This window comes from Hemiscyllium ocellatum, chromosome 12 (assembly GCF_020745735.1).
Source record: "Hemiscyllium ocellatum isolate sHemOce1 chromosome 12, sHemOce1.pat.X.cur, whole genome shotgun sequence".
Classification (NCBI taxonomy): domain Eukaryota; kingdom Metazoa; phylum Chordata; class Chondrichthyes; order Orectolobiformes; family Hemiscylliidae; genus Hemiscyllium; species Hemiscyllium ocellatum.
The window spans coordinates 19,145,711-19,166,239 of NC_083412.1; the positions used below are offsets into that span (position 1 = coordinate 19,145,711).

Genomic DNA, 20,529 nt, shown 5'->3' on the forward strand with positions numbered 1-20,529 from the left:
CAGGAGAGTCGACGTTTCGGGCATGAGCCCTTCCTGAAGAGCCCCCCCCTCCCATTTATCTCTCAGCCACCTTGGCCCACCAGCCTCATTCCTGATGAAGAGCTTATGCTTGAAACATCAACTTGCTTGCTCCTCAGATGCTGCTTGACCTGCTGTGCTTTTCCAGCACGACACCCTTCAACTCTGATCGCCAGCATCTGCAGTCCTCACTTTATCCTGCAACCAGCACATGCCAGACGTCAAGGAAGTAAATGCTAGTGGATAGTGGATGGATGCTGATGAAGACCATAAGACATAGGAGCAGAAATTAGGCTGTTCAGCCCATCGAGTCTGATCAACCATGATTGAATGGTGGAGAAGTTTCTCAACCCAATTCTCCCACTTACTCCCCATAACCCTTGATCCCCTTGACAATTAAGAACCTATCAATCTCAGTCTTAAATATACTCATTGACCTGGCCTCCACAGCCTTCTGTGGCAAAGCATACCACAGATTCATCTGTCTCTGGCTGAAGAAGTTTCTCCTTCTCTCTGCAGTAAAAGGTCTGCCTTTTACACTAAGGTTATACCCGTGGATCCTAGCCTCTCCTACCAATAGAAACATCTTCCCAACATCCAGTCTTTCCAAGCCATTCAGCATCCAGTAAATTTCAATTAGATCCTCCTTCATCCTTCTAAACTCCATCGAGAATAGACCCAGAACCTTCAAATGTTCCTCATATGTTTTCATATGTATGTTTTCATTCCTGGGACCGTTCTCATGAACCTCGTCTGAACCAGCTCATGGGCCAGTACATCCTTTCTGAGATACGGGGCCCAAAACAGCACTCAGCACTCCAAATGTGACCTGACTGACCCTTGTAGAGTCTCAGAAGTACATCCCTGCTTTTATCTTTTATAAGTCTTATTTAATAAGTCAGCTACTTTGCCCTGTGCATTGAGCTAACTAACTTTGAATGTTTTAAGAATCCTGGGCAAGCCCCTCAATCAAACACCGAATAAAAAGACAGCACAAGCTAACTATATCATGGATGTATCTGTGCAAACTGACTGGCATTTTGAAAGTCAGCTACTGAGCACAGGAATGAGCAATTTTCTGCAATTATTTTCTCACTGCTCACGAATATGCCAACATTTTTAAAATTGTACAATTCAGTCTGAATTGTTCTAGCTCTCCCCAAATTGTACGTTTGTCCCATGGACATGCCTATAATTTACATCAACAAAGCAAAGTTCTCTCACTCAGGCATCCATCAGCAAATAATCGAATATTGATTGTGCAAACCATTCTACAGTCACAACGAGTGAAGCACTTTGCACTTGACTGGATTGCAGTTCAACTCCATCATCAGGTACGTTTTTTTCCTCCACAAACAAATCATTTTCTCCCCTATTTTCTATACTGTATAGAAGAAAGTCTGACCAAGTGCCAATTGTGCATGATTGGCCTTTGTTCACTGGGATCATAACTGAAGCCCTAAGGGGATGCTAAGGGCCATCAGAGGACTATTCAATCCCATCAATCTGGACTAGATATACATTGAAGGCTGGCAAGTCAAATTTAAGTGTCTCATCCCCGTCCTGAAAAATTGAAGATGTGTTACTTTTAATACTTTTGGTTCAGCTAGATACAAGGCTGTTTAATGAGATTGCTTTTGACTTTGATTTGATTTATTGTTGTCACATGCACCTAGGTACAGTGAAAAGGTTCATTTTGTGCGCAGTTCAGGCAAATCAGCCCGTTTAAAGTGCACTAAGGTAATAGAACTGAGCGAGGAATACAATGTTGTGGCTCAGAGAAATCACACAGAGTAAGATTTACATTTAAATTTCAAATTTGAGAGGTCCATTCAGAAGTCTGATAACAGCAGGGAAGAAACTGTTCTTGAATCTTTTGGTATGTGTGTTTAAGCTTGTGTACCTTGGACACTATCCAAACACCCAAGACAAACCCTGCCCCAATGCACCAAAGTGCAGCGTGTTGTACAGGTGACAAGTGGGACAATCAGCCACCCCCTTACCTGGATGTGCTGAGACACATGTTCATCAAATTTCTCTTGGTTTTTGAATCCCCGGTCACAGGTGTCACAATAGTGTGTGTATACTGGCTCTTTTTTCCTTTTCTGCTTTTGGAAATCAATTCAGAAAAACAAATTGGTTAATTGGCTAGCCCCATGTTACAACAAACCATAGTGTACAGCTTCTGGGCTCAAATGTTATGGTTCAGTTTAATACTCTCAACTGGGGACAAAGAAAACCATTATTTGTTCTGAAGAATTAAACAGCCATTATAACACAAAACAAAATTCCAGAAACAAAGCAGAATCCTGAATCTTGCGGCACAACATATAAATATGTTGAACAAGTATGTTTTGTGTACAGTACATAACATGCTAAAATATCAATGAGTGCAAGTTCAAAATATAGCCTCCCTGTCTCTTCTACCTTCAAGCTTTGGCCATTTTTAATCTTAAATCTAAAGGTTGAGGAGGCTTTGGAGAGGGTGCAAAAGAGGTTTACCAGGCTGCTGCCTGGATTGGAGCGTATTATAGATCATAGATGTACAGCACGGAAACAGATCCTGTAGTTCAACTTGCCATGCCAATATCAGACATCCTAAATTAATCTAGTCCAGCATTGGGCCTCTATCCCTCTTAACCCTTCCTATTCATATACTAACCCAGAAGCCTTTTAAATGTTGTAATTGTACCCGCCTCCACCACTTCCTCTGGCAGCTCATTTTATACACGCACCACCCTCTGCATGAAAATGTTACACCTCAGATCCTTTTTTAAATCTTTTCCCTTTCACTTTAAACCTATGCCTTCTAGTTTTGGAATCCCCTACCCTGGGTAAAAAGACTTGATTATTCACCCTATCCATTACCCTCATGATTTTATAAACCTCTATAAGGTCACCCCTCAGTCTCCAATGCTCCAGGGAAAATAACCCCAGTCCACTCAGCCTCTCCCTATAGCTCAAACCTTCTAATCCTGGCAACATTCTTGCATAACTTTTTTGAACCGTTTCAAGTTAACAAAATCTTTTCTACAGCAGTGAAACTAGCTTTAAATGCAGGATTCCAAAGGTAGCTGCACAAACTTGGATTGTTTTCATTAGCGTATCAGAGGCCGAGAAGTGACCTAAGAGAAGTACATAGTTGAGACGCAAGGATAAAGTGGATGGTTGGAAATTTTTTGCGGCATGAAAATAGCAAATACTAGGGGCATACTTTTAAGATGAGGAGAGAAAAGTTTAAGGGCGGCACGGTGGCACAGTGGTGAGTACTGCTGCCTCACAGCCCAACTCAGGCGACTGTGTGGAGTTTGCACGTTCTCCCCATGTCTGCGTGGGTTTCCTCCGGGTGCTCCGGTTTCCTCCCACAGTCACAAAGATGTGCGGGTCAGGTGAATTGGCCATGCTAAATTGCCCGTAGTGTTAGGTAAGGGGTAAATGTAGGGGTATGGGTGGGTTGCGCTTCAGCGGGCCGGTGTGGACTTGTTGGGCCGAAGGGCCTGTTTCCACACTGCAAGTCTAATCTAATCTAATCTTTAAAAGAGATACACGAGGAAAGTTTTCTCACACCAACTGTGGTAGGTGCTGGAACATGCTGCCAAGGCAAAGCGGTCAACAAACTTAAGAGGCATTTACATAGACACACAAACAGACCAGGGGTTGGAGGGATAGAGACCACATATAGACAGACACAATTAGTTTAGAATGGCATTATGGTTGGCACAGCCATGGTGGGCCAAAGGGCCTGTTCCTGTGCTGTTCTACTTGCTAAATATTCAACACTTCAGTGAAGCACTGAGATTACCACATTGCTTAACATTTGTGAGATGGCATGTGTGACAGAGACCTATCTCTATCTGTCAGGCTCCACAGAAAAAAGCTTATGGCATTATTCTAGGAGCAACAGATGAGTTCTTCTGACCAACATTGCTCCTACCACTCACAAAAATGTTTGAGCTGCTGACTCATTTTTGTTGGGTTTTGCTGTGCCCAAAATGGATGCCATATTGGCATGTGCTCATGACAGGGACTGCGATACAAAGGTTGTTAATTGGCTGTGAAACATTTCAAACATCTTGAAGATGCAAAAGGCACTATATAAATGCAAGTTCTTTTTGTGGTCTCTTGCATTGTTTTAGCCAATTGGGTAGTCTCCAAGACAAGTCCAAATGACCAGAGGAGGATACCTCTCATTTTTCAAAGTGGGTGGCCTGCTCAAACTAAACAGGCTACAAGGAGTAGCAGAACTGAAATGTTGAGTATAAAATTACCTTGTGTTTTCTGGAGTTATCTTGATTGGTGTTTGGAGACCACTGGGTTGAAGCCTGTTGGTATGGCCACTGTTGGTTACAGTTACCTGGTTTGATTTACAAATAAGTTGTGTTAAGGAGGTGAGTGAAAAAAACATTTGGCCTAAAAATAATTAATCGCTAGATATTAAAAGAACAGCTGTATCGTATACAAACTCAAGCCATCAGCCAAGCTTATTCATAGAGTCATTAAGCATGGAAACAGACCCTTTGGTCCAACTATTCCACGCTGAACATCATCCCAAACTAAACTAGTCCCACCTGCCTGCTCCTGGCCCATATTCTTGCAAACCTTTCTTATTCATGTACTTGTCAGAGTAGAAATCAAAGCAGAAACTTATTATTGGAGGCTCAATTAAATCTATTCAATCTTTAAGTAGACAATTCTTGCATGCAAACGACGACTTAAACTGACAGCCATCTAAAACGAGGCAAGAGTCAGACTCTGGGGTACTGCCTGAGAAGAATCTGAAACATCGAGTAAAAAGTGAGGTCTGCAGATCAGAGCTGAAAATGTGTTGCTGGTTAAAGCACAGCAGGTTAGGCAGCATCCAAGGAATAGGAAATTCGACGTTTCGGGCCAGAGCCCTTCTTCAGGATGAAGGGCTCTGGCCCGAAACGTCGAATTTCCTGTTCCTTGGATGCTGCCTAACCTGCTGCGCTTTAACCAGCAACACATTTTCAGCAAGAATCTGAAACATCCTGGATTAAATTCAGAATTTTTGAAATGATCAGAATAACTTCTATGTATGAATTTTCCTAACACTTAAGTGGCTTGAAACAGTGAGGTTGTGTTTTATAACTAACACACTTGTGAACACAAGTGAGACCATTATATATTGACACCTAGTGACAAATGCTTGGACACACCAGCTGCGCAGCCAGTTTATAATTTTATACCATTCACATTCTGCCACTGCATCAGAAAACAAAATACCAGTAAGATATTCACCAGTAACATTAATTAGAGACAAATACATATCTGTGACATTACTGTTCTGAAATAATATAACTTTACAAATCCACTCTGATCGCCTCCAGTTAGAGTTAGCCACCAATGGCTTTATGGATGAGTATTTATTCTAAATCTTGCATTTTCACTAACAATGCTCAAGTAACTAGTCTAGTTGACTGACTACAGAATATGAATACAGATGTGACATTAACAAATCTCCAGATTAAAAGTACTACATCTAGCATGCAATTACCATTCCTGCTTCCTAACACAGTTTCCAAATCGCCATGAACAATGCCTTAGATGTTGTATTGGAGAAGGTTTCCCAAGGAGCTATTTCTGTAATTCTAATTCCCATGGATTCGTAACTCAAACTTGCCCGATTCACAAGAATGGTTCCGAGGGTAAGGACCGTGTGCGGAGATGGACTGGAGTAGTTAGGTCTGTTTCCGCTGGAGAAAAGGCAGCTGAAGTGAAATTTGATAGAGGCATTCAAAATCATAGAGGGTCCGTATGGAAGAGATAGGGAGAGACTGATCTCACTCGTGAAAGGGCTGGGAACAAGAGGGCACAGATTTTTTTAAAAAAGGCAATAGCCCCTGAGAATAAGGGGGAAGATCTCCACTCAAACATGTTTAGTTTTTTTTTTGTTCTTATTGTTTGGAAATAACTTCCTTTTTATCATACTGTTATGAGTGTATTAGAGAACATTTTCTCTTATTTGAAGGATGTAAGCGACTCAACTATACACTCTGGATGATTGTGGATTAGTTGAATTTTGATGATTATATATTTAAGATCTATTTTTATATTAATGTTTGTGCTTGAAAATTCTGCTTATTTTTGTAAATTTGTCAAAATGTTAAATTCCCAATAAAAATATCTATAAAACAAAAGGCAATAGCAACAAAAATGACAGGAGGGGGTAAAAAGCTTCGTCTGTGGGCGGCACGGTGGCACAGTGGTTAGCACTGCTGCCTCACAGCGCCTGCAGACCCGGGTTCAATTCCCGACTCAGGCGACTGACTGTGTGGAGTTTGCACGTTCTCCCCGTGTCTGCGTGGGTTTCCTCCGGGTGCTCCGGTTTCCTCCCACAGTCACAAAGATGTGCGGCTCAGGTGAATTGGCCATGCTAAATTGCTCGTAGTGTTAGGTAAGGGGTAAATGTAAGAGTATGGGTGGGTTGCGCTTCGGCGGGTCGGTGTGGACTTGTTGGGCCGGAGGGCCTGTTTCCACACTGTAAGTCTAATCAAGTGGCTAAGACAGCGTGGAAACAGCAAGGAGGAGATTAAATCAGGACTGTTGTGTGAAAAAGAACATTGTGCAGGGGGGGGGGCATTGGGTGAACGGCAAATCGGGAGGGGGATTGCAGAATCGATGACCCGAACGGACACCTTCAGCCCCGACTGTGTAGAAGCGAGCGGGGGGAGTATCTTTACCCTGGAGCTGGTGGCTGCTGCTGCTGCTGCTGCTGTGACAGGCCGTCAGCCAGGACGAGGGGCGCTGCCCAGCCCCCATCCCCCAGGGCGGCCCGGACCAGGACGGCGCTCCCCCGCTCCAGGGGGGCGGCTGCCAAGCCACAGGCGGCGGCGCGAAGACCGGAGGCCGCAGCAGCCGAACCGGAGGGTTGAAGACAGGCGGCGGGTAACATCCGGACTCGCTCATCCCTGAGCAGACCAGCTCTTCCGCCGTTTCAAGCGGCCGTCGCGCTCACCATGTGCCGGCGCTTGATTTAGACGTCACACACACACACACACGCCTGCGCGCTGCCAAGGCCGCGACTCTGGTCCTCCCAGGCATTGGGAGGACCATGAGATTGAGCGAGGGGGGCTCCATCTTGGTGCCAGTGCCTCCCACCTCCCGGGTGAGAGGGGAGAAGGAGGAGCGTTGGAAGCGGGGGGGGGAAGAGGCTGATCGTCCGTTTCGCCGTCGATTCGATGCCGCTTTCTGACGGGAGCTCCGGCCTGCGGCGGTGGTGAGACTGTCGTCGGGGATTGTGTTGACAGGAGGGAGGCCGACCCACCGGACGGTGCGCCATGTCGGTGGCGGAGGAGGCGCCGCTGATCGGGCCCGCGCTGCCCCCCGGGTACAGGCCGGTGAACAGTCGAGCGCAACGGGCCGAGTATCCGCGGCGCCCCGTAGCGACCATCGACCAGACAGGTACGGACTCCCGGCGCTTCACAAACAGACCCTGCGTTCCCCCCCTTCGACCCCAACCCGCACACACCGACCCCGCCCCCACACCGACCTCCCGCACTGACCCCGCCCCCACACCGACCTCCCGCACTGACCCCGCCCCCACACCGACCTCCCGCACTGACCCCGCCCCCACACCGACCTCCCGCACTGACCCCGCCCCCACAACACTGACCCCGCCCCCACACCGACCTCCCGCACTGACCCCGCCCCCACACCGACCTCCCGCACTGACCCCGCCCCCACAACACTGACCCCGCCCCCACACCGACCTCCCGCACTGACCCCGCCCCCACAACACTGACCCCGCCCCCACACCGACCTCCCGCACTGACCCCGCCCCCACAACACCGACCCCGCCCCCACACCGACCTCCCGCACTGACCCCGCCCCCACAATACCGACCCCGCCCCCACACCGACCTCCCGCACTGACCCCGCCCCCACACCGACCTCCCGCACTGACCCCGCCCCCACAATACCGACCCCGCCCCCACACCGACCTCCCGCACTGACCCCGCCCCCACACCGACCTCCCGCACTGACCCCGCCCCCACAATACCGACCCCGCCCCCACACCGACCTCCCGCACTGACCCCGCCCCCACACCGACCTCCCGCACTGACCCCGCCCCCACAATACCGACCCCGCCCCCACACCGACCTCCCGCACTGACCCCGCCCCCGCAACACTGACCCCGCCCCCACACCGACCTCCCGCACTGACCCCGCCCCCGCAACACTGACCCCGCCCACCACACCGACATCCCGCACTGACCCCGCCCCCGCAACACTGACCCCGCCCCCACACCGACCTCCCACACTGACCCCGCCCCCGCAACACTGACCCCGCCCACCACACCGACCTCCCGCACTGACCCCGCCCCCGCAATACCGACCCCGCCCCCACACCGACCTCCCGCACTGACCCCGCCCCCACACCGACCTCCCGCACTGACCCCGCCCCCACAATACCGACCCCGCCCCCACACCGACCTCCCGCACTGACCCCGCCCCCACACCGACCTCCCGCACTGACCCCGCCCCCGCAACACTGACCCCGCCCCCACACCGACCTCCCGCACTGACCCCGCCCCCGCAACACTGACCCCGCCCACCACACCGACATCCCGCACTGACCCCGCCCCCGCAACACTGACCCCGCCCCCACACCGACCTCCCACACTGACCCCGCCCCCGCAACACTGACCCCGCCCACCACACCGACCCCCCTGCACTGACCCCGCCCCCGCAACACTGACCCCGCCCACCACACCGACCTCCCGCACTGACCCCGCCCCCACACCGACCTCCCGCACTGACTCCGCCCCCACAACACTGACCCCGCCCAGACCTCCCGCACTGACTCCGCCCCCACAACACTGACCCCGCCCAGACCTCCCGCACTGACTCCGCCCCCACAACACTGGCCCCGCCCCCACACCGACCTCCCGCACTGACCCCGCCCCCGCAACACTGACCCCGCCCACCACACCGACCTCCCACACTGACACCGCCCCCGCCCCCACACCGACCCCCCGCACTGACACCGCCCCCGCAACACTGACCCCGCCCCCACACCGATCCCCCGCACTGACCCCGCCCCCACAACACTGACCCCGCCCCCACACCGACCCCCCGCACTGACCCCGCCCCCGCAACACTGACCCCGCCCACCACACCGACCCCCCGCACTGACCCCGCCCCCGCAACACTGACCCCGCCCACCACACCAACCTCCCGCACTGACACCGCCCCCACAACACTGACCCCGCCCACCACACCGCCCCCGCAACACTGACCCCGCTCCCAGACTTAATTAGTTAAAAATCACACAACACCAGGTTATAGTCCAACAAGTTTAATTGGAAGCACTAGCTTTCAGAGAGATGCTCCTTCAGACAATCACCTGTGCTTCAAATTAAACCTGTTGGACTATAACCTGGTGTTGTGTGATTTTTAACTTTGTACACCCCAGTCCAACACCGGCATCTCCAAATCTAGACTTAATTATACTGTTCCAAATATACACAACAGTCCCAAGAAGCAAACTCCTTTGAAAAACCAGTATAAAAGGAAGAGCATGCTTACAGGTTGAAGTTGCAGGGCAGAAAAGAGAGAGTTTGCACACAGCACCCTGTTGAACTTCCAACCAGTTCTAGGCTGAACTGAAACTGCTCAGCTCAGCTAGAAAACTGACCACTCCCCTCACTGTCCAGGTCACTTCAAAACATTGGCCTGAAGTCTCATCTTTTTACATATAAGCAAAAGGCCTCTCAAAATCCTTTTTTCTCTCTGTACCAAACCAGACTGAATGGAGCCTGGCCTGGTTTACTGTCCCTCTGAAAAAAAATCAAGGACAGAATCTCCTAGAGCCAAGGAACACTTTTAGAAAAAAAAGGGACTAGCTTTGTGACACACTCCTTCCACCAACTTCCACACTGAACTCCTTTAACAACCCACAATGACCCCCTTTTCACCTGCCTCACAATGACCTCCCCTTCTACACCATACCCACACTGACCTCCCCATCCCCACACTGATCCCCCCTTCAACCCCACCCCCAGTGACCTCCCCTTCCACCCCACCTCACACTGACCTCCCCTTCCATCCCACCCCCACTCTGACCTCCCCTTCCACCCAACTCCCCACTCTGACCACCCCTCACCCACACGAACCTTCCCATCCCCACACTGACCTCCCTTCACCCCCAACCCCACACTGACCTCCCCTTCCACCCCAACTCAAACTGACCACCCCTTTCACCCCCCCACACTGACCTCCTCTTCCTCCCCACCCCACACTGACTTCCTTTCACCCCATACCCACACTGACCTCCCTTCCACCCCACCCTCACACTGACCTCCCCACCCCCACACTGATGCCCCTCGCCTTGCTAGTGTCCCCTACTGTTTGGAGTTTGAGAGTTTGGGTCACAGTTGGTGGTGTGATGACTGAACCTCCATATGTAGATGCAAGGAGGCAGTGGGTCACTGTTGGGTTATGGTTGATCATGTTTAATTCTGGCACAGAACTTGAGGAATTCTTTGTTGTATTTGCAGTTGCAGGACCGGCATTACCGCCAGGATTTCGGTCAAGCAAAGGTTCAGACAGTTCGAGTGACGATGAGACAACAGGCCGCTGTGTTGATGAGAGGCGAGAAAACTCACCGCCGGCGTCGCGGAGACCCGACACCTCTCCTGTGGAGGAGTGCAACAGGACGTCAGGAGACAGGTACTGGTCAGTCAAGGGACCCGAGCCTCTTTGGAAAGTGTGTGCGACTGCATGCACGTTTATAACGACCACGTTCAATCTGTACCAGCAGTGGTCATCACTCAATGTTTCTGTGCACAATATCGATTGTGTACCGACAATGCTGGTTGTGTGTATCTTTATTTGTTCATCAGATGTTGAATCATACAGCACAAAAGAGGCCTTTCAGCCCATCAAGTCTGCACTGACCCAACTACACTGATCCCATTTTCCCATACTAGGCCCATTGTCGTGAATGTTATAACATCTCAACTGCTCATCGATGCACCTTTTTTAAGCCTTGACCACCCTCCCAGGCAACACATTGCAGATTCTCACCATCCTTGGTGTGAAAACAAATTTTCTTCACATTCCTTCTAAACCTCCTGCCCTTTGCCTTCAAATTACAACGCCTTGTTCTTGATTCTTCCATGAAGGGGAAGAGCTGCTTCCTATCTACCTTGTCCAAGCCCCTCATAATCTTATACACCTCCATCAGGTTCCCTCTCACTCCATAGCTGATCCAGTGTCTCTTCATCACTGAAATGCTCCGTCCTCGGCTTAATCCTGGTGAATCTCGTCTGTGCCCTCTCCACTGTCATGACATCCATCAGAACTGCACAAAGTTCTCCAGCATTGACCAAAGATATGTACTAGAATTCAGCTTCTTTACTGATGCCAACATCGTTTGTCCATCTGTAATTGCATTTGAGAACATGCTTTGGAAGGATCCTTGGTGAGTTAAGGCAGTCCCTCTTAATGATGGTAGGCACTGCTGCCACTGTACATATATGGGGAAGGGAGTGCATGCTAAGTATGGTAGATGGGGCGCCAAACAGGTGGCATGCTTTATCCTGCATGATGTCAAGCTTTGTAAGTGTTGTTGGACCAGCATCCAAGCAACTGGGGAGAATGCTATCCCACTCCTTGCCTGTGCCTTTTATATGGTGGAGATTTGTATCAAGGACTGTCACTTGGACCTCATATGAGGGGGGTTCAGCTCTTTTGTCACCTTTAAACCAAGTCAATAATGAGGCCATGCCACAATCCTGTGTGTTTTTCAGATTGCCTGGCAACAGGTGTGTGTGTGTGTGTGTGTGTGTGTGTGTGTGTGCGTGCGTGCATGTATGTATGTGAGTGTTGGATTGCCTGGTGACGGTCTTGTGTGAGTGTGTGTGTCGGCTTGCCTGGTGACGGTCTTGTGTGTGTGTGTTGGATTGCTTAGTGACGTTCTGTGTGTGTTCAATAGCCTGGTGACGGTCCTGTGAGTGTGTGTGTCGGATTGCCTGGCGATGGTCCTGTGTGTGTGTGTGTCGGCTTGCCTGGTGACGGTCCTGTGTGAGTGTGTGTGTCGGCTTGCCTGGTGACGGTCTTGTGTGTGTGTGTTGGATTGCTTAGTGACATTCTGTGTGTGTTCAATAGCCTGGTGACGGTCCTGTGTGTGTGTGTGTGTCACATTGCCTGGTGACGGACCCGTGTGTGTGTGTCACATTGCCTGGTGACGGTCCTGTGTGCGTGCGTGTCACATTGCCTGGTGACGGTCCTGTGTGCGTGCGTGTCACATTGCCTGGTGACGGTCCTGTGTGCGTGCGTGTCACATTGCCTGGTGACGGTCCTGTGTGCATGCGTGCCACATTGCCTGGTGACGGTCCTGTGTGAATGTGTGTGTGTCGGCTTGCCTGGTGACGGTCTTGTGTGTGCGTGTTGGATTGCTTAGTGACGTTCTGTGTGTGTTCAATAGCCTGGTGACGGACCCGTGTGTGTGTGTGTCACATTGCCTGGTGACGGACCCGTGTGTGTGTGTGTCACATTGCCTGGTGACGGACCCGTGTGTGTGTGTGTGTGTGTGTGTGTGTGTCACATTGCCTGGTGACGGTCCTGTGTGTGCGTGTCACATTGCCTGGTGACGGTCCTGTGTGCATGCGTGCCACATTGCCTGGTGACGGTCCTGTGTGAATGTGTGTGTGTCGGATTGCCTGGTGACGGTCCTGTGTGAGTGTGTGTGTCAGATTGCCTGGTGACGGTCCTCTGTGCGTGTGTGTGTGTGTGTCAGATTGCCTGGTGACAGTCCTGTGTGTGTGTGTCAGATTGCCTGGTGACGGTCCTCTGTGCGTGTGTGTGTGTGTGTGTGTGTCACATTGCCTGGTGACGGTCCTGTGTGCGTGCGTGTCACATTGCCTGGTGACGGTCCTGTGTGCGTGCGTGTCACATTGCCTGGTGACAGTCCTCTGTGTGTGTGTGTGTGTGTGTCAGATTGCCTGGTGACGGTCCTGTGTGTGTGTGTGTGTCAGATTGCCTGGTGACGGTCCTGTGTGTGTGTGTGTGTGTGTGTGTGCATGTCAGATTGCCTGGTGACGGTCCTGTGTGTGTGTGTGTGTGTGTGTGTGTGTGTGTGTGTGCGCGTCAGAGCGTCAGATTGCCTGGTGACGGTCGTGTGTGTGTGTGCGCGCGTCAGATTGCCTGGTGACAGTCCTGTGTGTGTGTGTGTGCGTCAGATTGCCTGGTGACGGTCCTGTGTGTGTGTGTGTGTGTGTGCGCGTCAGATTGCCTGGTGACGGTCCTGTGTGTGTGTGTGTGTGTGTGTGTGTGTGTGCGTCAGATTGCCTGGTGACGGTCCTGTGTGTGTGTGTGTTTGTGTCAGATTGCCTGGTGACGGTCCTGTGTGTGTGTGTGTGTGTGTGTGTGCGCGTCAGATTGCCTGGTGACGGTCCTGTGTGTGTGTGTGTGTCGGATTGCCCGGTGACGGTCCTGCGTGCGTGTGTGTGTGTCACATTGCCTGGTGACGGTCCTGTGTGTGTGTGTGTGTGTGTGTCACATTGCCTGGTGACGGTCCTGTGTCAGTGTGCGTGTCAGTTTGCCTGGCGATGGTCCTGTGTGAGTGTGTGTCGGATTGCCTGGTGACGGTCCTGTGTGTGTGCGTGTGTCGGATTGCCTGGTGACAGTCCCGTGTGTCTGTGTGTGTCACATTGCCTGGTGATGGTCCTGTGTGTGTGTGTCAGATTGCCTGGTGACGGTCCTGTGTGAGTATGTGTGTGTCGGATTGCCTGGTGACGGTGGCGTGCGTGTGTGTGTGTGTATGTCGCATTGCCTGGTGACGGTCTTGTGTGTGTGTCGCATTGCCTGGTGACGGTCTTGTGTGTGTGTGTGTGTGTTACATTGCCTGGTGACGGTCCTGTGTGTTTGTGTGTGTGTATGTCACATTGCCTGGTGACGGTCCTGTGTGTTTGTGTGTGTGTATGTCACATTGCCTGGTGACGGTCCTGTGTGTTTGTGTGTGTGTGTCAGATTGCCTGGTGACGTGTGTGTGTGTGTGTGTGTGTGTCACATTGCCTGGCAACTGTCTTGTGTGCGCATGTGTTGGATTGCCTGGTGACGGTCCTGTATGTGTGTGTGTGTATGTCGGATTGCCTGGTGACGGTCCTGTGTGAGTGTGTGTGTCATATTGTTTGGTGACGGTCCTGTGTGAGTGTGTGTGTCAGTTTGCCTGGTGACGGTCCTGCGTGCGTGTGTGTCACATTGCCTGGTGACGGTCCTTTGTCAGTATGCATGTCGGTTTGCCTGTTGACGGTCCTGTGTCAGTGTGCGTGTCAGATTGCCTGGCGACAGTTCTGTATGAGTGCGTGTGTGTCGGTTTGCCTGGTGACGGTCCTGTGTGTATGTGTGTGAGATTGCCTGGTGACTGTCCTGTGTGAGTGTGTGTCACATTGCCTGGTGACGGTCCTGCATACGTGTGTGTCACATTGCCTGGCGACGGTCCTGTGTGTATGTGTGTGTGTGTCGGATTGCCTGGTGACGGTCCTGTGTGAGTGTGTGTGTCACATTGCCTGGTGACGGTCCTGTGTGAGTGTGTGTCACATTGCCTGGTGACGGTGCTGTGTGTGTGTGTGTGTGTCACATTGCCTGGTGATGGTCCTGTGTGTGTGTATCACATTGCCTGGTGACGGTCCTGCGTGCGTGTCACATTGCCTGGCGACGGTCCTGTGTGAGTGTGTGTGTGTGTGTCTGTCGGCTTGTCTGGTGACGGTCCTGTGTAAGTGTGTGTCATGTAGCCTGGTGACGGTCCTGTGTATATGTGTGTGTGTGTGTCACATTGCCTGGTGACGGTCCTGTGTGTCTGTGTGTGTCACATTGCCTGGTGACGGACCCGTGTGTGTGTGTGTCACATTGCCTGGTGACGGTCCTGTGTGCGTGCCTGTCACATTGCCTGGTGACGGTCCTGTGTGCGTGCCTGTCACATTGCCTGGTGATGGTCCTGTGTGCGTGCCTGTCACATTGCCTGGTGACGGTCCTGTGTGCGTGCCTGTCACATTGCCTGGTGACGGTCCTGTGTGCGTGCGTGTCACATTGCCTGGTGACGGTCCTGTGTGAATATGTGTGTGTCGGATTGCCTGGTGACGGTCCTGTGTGAGTGTGTGTGTCAGATTGCCTGGTGACGGTCCTCTGTGCGTGTGTGTGTGTGTCAGATTGCCTGGTGACAGTCCTCTGTGTGTGTGTGTGTGTGTGTGTGTGTGTCAGATTGCCTGGTGACGGTCCTGTGTGTGTGTGTGTGCACGTCAGATTGCCTGGTGACGGTCCTGTGTGTGTGTCAGATTGCCTGGTGACGGTCCTGTGTGTGTGTGCGCGTCAGATTGCCTGGTGACGGTCCTGTGTGTGTGTGTGCGTCAGATTGCCTGGTGACGGTCCTGTGTGTGTGTGTGCGTCAGATTGCCTGGTGACGGTCCTGAGTGAGTGTGTGTCACATTGCCTGGTGACGGTCCTGAGTGAGTGTGTGTCACATTGCCTGGTGACGGTCCTGTGTGTGTGTGTCACATTGCCTGGTGACGGTCCTGTGTGTGTGTGTGTGTCACATTGCCTGGTGACGGTCCTGTATGTGTGTGTGTGTATGTGTCACATTGCCTGGTGACAGTCTTGTGTATGTGGGTGTGTCTGTCACATTGCCTGGTGACGGTCCTGTGTGTCTGTGAGTGTGTGTCACATTGCCTGGTGACGGTCCTGTGTGTCTGTGAGTGTGTGTCACATTGCCTGGCGACTGTCCTGTGTGCCTGTGTGTCAGATTGCCTGGCGACTGTCCTGTGTGCCTGTGTGTCAGATTGCCTGGCAACTGTCCTGTGTGCATGTGTGTCTGATTGCCTGGTGACGGTCCTGTGTGATTGTGTGTCGGAGTTCCTGGTCACCGTCCTGTGTGAGTGTGTATCGCATTGCCTGGTGACAGTCCTGTATGCGTGTGTGTCACATTGCCTGGTGACGGTCGTGTGTGTGTCAGATTGCCTGGTGATGGTCCTGTGTCTGTGTGCATGTCACATTGCCTGGTGACGGTCCTGTGTGTGTGTGTGTGTGTGTGATTGCCTGGTGACGGTCCTGTGTGTGTGTGTGTGTGGGATTGCCTGGTGACGGTCCTGTGTGTGTGTGTGTGTCGGATTGCCTGGTGACGGTCCTGTGTGTGTGTGTGTGTCGGATTGCCTGGTGACGGTCCTGTGTGAGTGTGTGTGTCGGATTGCCTGGTGACGGTCCTGTGTGAGTGTGTGTCACATTGCCTGGTGACGGTCCTGTGTGTGTGTGTCACATTGCCTGGTGATGGTCCTGCGTGCGTGTCACATTGCCTGGCGACGGTCCTGTGTGAGAGTGTGTGTGTGTGTGTCACATTGCCTGGTGACGGTCCTGTGTGTCTGTGTGTGTCACATTGCCTGGTGACGGTCCTGTGTGTCTGTGTGTGTGTCACATTGCCTGGTGACGGTCCTGAGTGAGTGTGTCACATTGCCTGGTGACGGTCCTGTGTGTCTGTGTGTGTGTCACATTGCCTGGTGACGGTCCTGAGTGAGTGTGTCATATTGCCTGGTGACGGTCCTCTGTGTGTGTGTGTGTGTGTGTGTGTGTATGTGTGTGTGTGTGTGTCACATTGCCTGGTGACGGTCCTGTGTGTGTGTGTGTGTGTGTGTGTGTGTGTCACATTGCCTGGTGACGGTCCTGTGTGTGTGTGTATGTGTCACATTGCCTGGTGACAGTCTTGTGTATGTGGGTGTGTGTGTCACATTGCCTGGTGACGGTCCTGTGTGTCTGTGAGTGTGTGTCACATTGCCTGGCGACAGTCCTGTGTGCCTGTGTGTCAGATTGCCTGGCAACTGTCCTGTGTGAATGTGTGTCTGATAGCCTGGTGACGGTCCTGTGTGATTGTGTGTCGGAGTTCCTGGTCACCGTCCTGCATGAGTGTGTATCGCATTGCCTGGTGACAGTCCTGTATGCGTGTGTGTCACATTGCCTGGTGACGGTCGTGTGTGTGTGAGATTGCCTGGTGACGGTCCTGTGTGAGTGTGTGTGTCGGATTGCCTGGTGACGGTCCTGTGTGAGTGTGTGTGTCGGATTGCCTGGTGACGGTCCTGTGTGAGTGTGTGTGTCGGATTGCCTGGTGACGGTCCTGTGTGAGTGTGTGTGTCGGATTGCCTGGTGACGGTCCTGTGTGAGTGTGTGTGTCGGATTGCCTGGTGACGGTCCTGTGTGAGTGTGTGTGTCGGATTGCCTGGTGACGGTCCTGTGTGTGTGTGTGTGTCGGATTGCCTGGTGACGGTCCTGTGTGTGAGTGTGTGTTGGATTGCCTGGTGACGGTCCTGTGTGTGTGTGTGTGTCGGATTGCCTGGTGACGGTCCTGTGTGTGTGTGTGTGTCGGATTGCCTGGTGACGGTCCTGTGTGAGTGTGTGTCGGATTGCCTGGTGACGGTCCTGTGTGTGTGTGTGTGTCGGATTGCCTGGTGACGGTCGTGTGTGTGTGTGTGTGTGTGTGTGTGTGTGTGTGTGTGTGTGTGTGTGTCGGATTGCCTGGTGACGGTCGTGTGTGTGTGTGTGTGTGTGTGTGTGTCGGATTGCCTGGTGACGGTCCTGTGTGAGTGTGTGTGTGTCGGATTGCCTGGTGACGGTCCTGTGTGTGTCGGATTGCCTGGTGACGGTCCTGTGTGAGTGTGTGTGTGTCGGATTGCCTGGTGACGGTCCTGTGTGTGTCGGATTGCCTGGTGACGGTCCTGTGTCTGTGTGCATGTCACATTGCCTGGTGACGGTCCTGTGTGTGTGTCAGATTGCCTGGTGACGGTCCTGTGTGTGTGTCAGATTGCCTGGTGACGGTCCTGTGTCTGTGTGCATGTCACATTGCCTGGTGACGGTCCTGTGTGTGTCGGATTGCCTGGTGACGGTCCTGTGTGTGTGTGTGTGTGTGTCGGAATGCCTGGTGACGGTCCTGTATGAGTGTGTGTGTCAGATTGCCTGGTGACGGTCCTGTGTGAGTGTGTGTGTGTCGGATTGCCTGGTGACGGTCCTGTGTGTGAGTGTGTGTGTGTGTATCACATTGCCTGGTGACGGTCCTGCGTGCGTGTCACATTGCCTGGGGACGGTCCTGTGTGAGTGTGTGTGTGTGTGTGTCTGTCGGCTTGCCTGGTGACGGTCCTGTGTAAGTGAGTGTCACGTTGCCTGGTGACGGTCCTGTGTGTGTGTGTGTGTGTGTGTCACATTGCCTGGTGACGGTCCTGTGTGTCTGTGTGTGTCACATTGCCTGGTGACGGTCCTGTGTGTCTGTGTGTGTCACATTGCCTGGTGACGGTCCTGTGTGTCTGTGTGTGTGTCACATTGCCTGGTGACGGTCCTGAGTGAGTGTGTGTCACATTGCCTGGTGACGGTCCTGTGTGTGTGTGCGTGTGTGTGTGTCACATTGCCTGGTGACGGTCCTGTGTGAGTGTGTGTGTGTCTGATTGCCTGGTGACGGTCCTGTGTGATTGTGTGTCGGAGTTCCTGGTCACCGTCCTGCATGAGTGTGTATCGCATTGCCTGGTGACAGTCCTGTATGCGTGTGTGTCACATTGCCTGGTGACGGTCCTCTGTGTGTGTGTGTGTGTCGGATTGCCTGGTGACGGTCCTGTGTGAGTGTGTGTGTCAGATTGCCTGGTGACGGTCCTGTGTGAGTGTGTGTGTCAGATTGCCTGGTGACGGTCCTGTGTGAGTGTGTCGGATTGCCTGGTGATGGTCCTGTGTGTGTGTGTGTGCGTGTCACATTGCCTGGTGACGGTCCTGTGTGTGTCGGTTTGCCTGGTGACGGTCCTGTGTGTCTGTGTGTGTGTGTGTGTGTGTGTATGTGTGTGTCGGAGCGCCTGGTGACGGTCCTGTGTGCGTGTGTGTCACATTGCCTGGTGACGGTCCTGAGTGTGTGTGTGTGTGTGTGTGTGTGTGTGTGTGTGTGTGTCACATTGCCTGGTGACAGTCCTGTGTGCGTGTGTGTTTCGGATTGCCTGGTGACAGTCCTGTGTGTGTGTGTGTGTTTCGGATTGCCTGGTGACAGTCTTGTGTGTGTGTGTGTGTGTGTGTGTGTTTCGGATTGCCTGGTGACAGTTGTGTGTGTGTATGTGTGTGTCTGATTGCCATGTGACGGTCCCATGTGAAGTGTGTCGGATTGCCTGGGGACAGTCCTGTGTGAGTGTGTGTGTTGGATTGCCTGGTGACAGTCCCGTGTGAGTGTGTGTGTCGGATTGCCTGGTGACAGTCCTGTGTGAGTGTGTGTGTCGGATTGCCTGGTGACGGTCCTGTGTGTCCGTGTGTGTGTGTGTGAGTGTGTGTGTGTGTGTCGGTTTGCCTGGTGACGGTCCTGTGTGTCTGTGTGTGTGTGTGTGTGTGTGTGTGTCTGTCTCGAATTGCCTGGTGACGGTCCTGTGTGAGTGTGTCGGAGTGCAGGGTGACGGTCCTCTGTGTATGTGTGTGTCGGGGTGCCTGGTGACGGTCCTGAGTGTGTGTGTGTGTGTGTGTCACATTGCCTGGTGACAGTCCTGTGTGCGTGTGTGTTTCGGATTGCCTGGTGACAGTCCTGTGTGTGTGTGTGTGTTTCGGATTGCCTGGTGACAGTTGTGTGTGTGTATGTGTGTGTCTGATTGCCATGTGACGGTCCCATGTGAAGTGTGTCGGATTGCCTGGTGACGGTCCTGTGTGTGTGTGTGTGTCGGATTGCCATGTGACGGTCCCATGTGAAGTGTGTCGGATTGCCTGGTGACGGTCCTGTGTGAGTGTGTGTGTTGGATTGCCTGGTGACAGTCCTGTGTGAGTGTGTGTTGGATTGCCTGGTGACAGTCCTGTGTGAGTGTGTGTTTCGGATTGCCTGGTGACAGTCCTGTGTGTGTGTGTGTGTCGGATTGCCATGTGACGGTCCCATGTGAAGTGTGTCGGATTGCCTGGTGACGGTCCTGTGTGAGTGTGTGTGTTGGATTGCCTGGTGACAGTCCTGTGTGAGTGTGTGTTGGATTGCCTGGTGACAGTCCTGTGTGAGTGTGTGTCGGATTGCCTGGTGACAGTCCTGTGTGAGTGTGTGTGTCGGATTGCCTGGTGACAGTCCTGTGTGAGTGTGTGTGTCGGATTGCCTGGTGACAGTCCTGTGTGAGTGTGTGTGTCGGATTGCCTGGTGACAGTCCTGTGTGAGTGTGTGTGTCGGATTGCCTGGTGACGGTCCTGTGTGTGTGTATCGGATTGCCTGGTGACGGTCCTGTGTGTGTGTGTTGGATTGCCTGGTGACGGTCGTGTGTGTGTGTGTGTGTGTGTGTGTTGGATTGCCTGGTGACGTTCTTGTGTGTGTTGGATTGCCTGGTGACGGTCCTGTGTGTGTGTGTGCGTGTGTGTTGGATTGCCTGGTGACAGTCCCGTGTGAGTGTGTGTCAGATTGCCTGGCGACAGTCCTGTGTGAGTGTGTGTGTGTCGGATTGCCTGATGACGGTCCTGTGTGAGTGTGTGTGTCGGTTTGCCTGGTGACGGTCCTGTGTGAGTGTGTGTGTCGGTTTGCCTGGTGA

General features: G+C 52.5%; 2 protein-coding genes across 3 annotated transcripts in view; one reads left to right on the forward strand and one right to left on the reverse strand.

Moving 5' to 3' along the window:
- The window catches only part of nufip1 (nuclear FMR1 interacting protein 1), a 39,211-nt gene extending 31,775 nt beyond the window's left edge, over positions 1-7,436 (reverse strand). The window contains exons 1-3 of one of the 2 annotated variants that reach the window (XM_060833348.1): positions 6,720-7,436; positions 4,287-4,372; positions 2,022-2,123 (exon numbers count right to left, since the gene is read on the reverse strand). In XM_060833348.1, the coding sequence (XP_060689331.1) occupies positions 2,022-2,123; positions 4,287-4,372; positions 6,720-6,945 (414 nt within the window). In that variant the 5' untranslated portion in view covers positions 6,946-7,436. Of the gene's footprint in view, positions 1-2,021; positions 2,127-4,286; positions 4,373-6,719 lie in introns of both variants that reach the window. The other variant, XM_060833347.1, reaches the window with a different exon arrangement.
- gpalpp1 (GPALPP motifs containing 1) overlaps positions 7,135-20,529 on the forward strand; it is a 31,654-nt gene continuing 18,259 nt past the window's right edge. The window contains exons 1-2 of the mRNA XM_060833349.1: positions 7,135-7,440; positions 10,537-10,708. Of these exons, the coding sequence (XP_060689332.1) occupies positions 7,317-7,440; positions 10,537-10,708 (296 nt within the window). The 5' untranslated portion in view covers positions 7,135-7,316. The remainder of the gene's footprint in view (positions 7,441-10,536; positions 10,709-20,529) is intronic.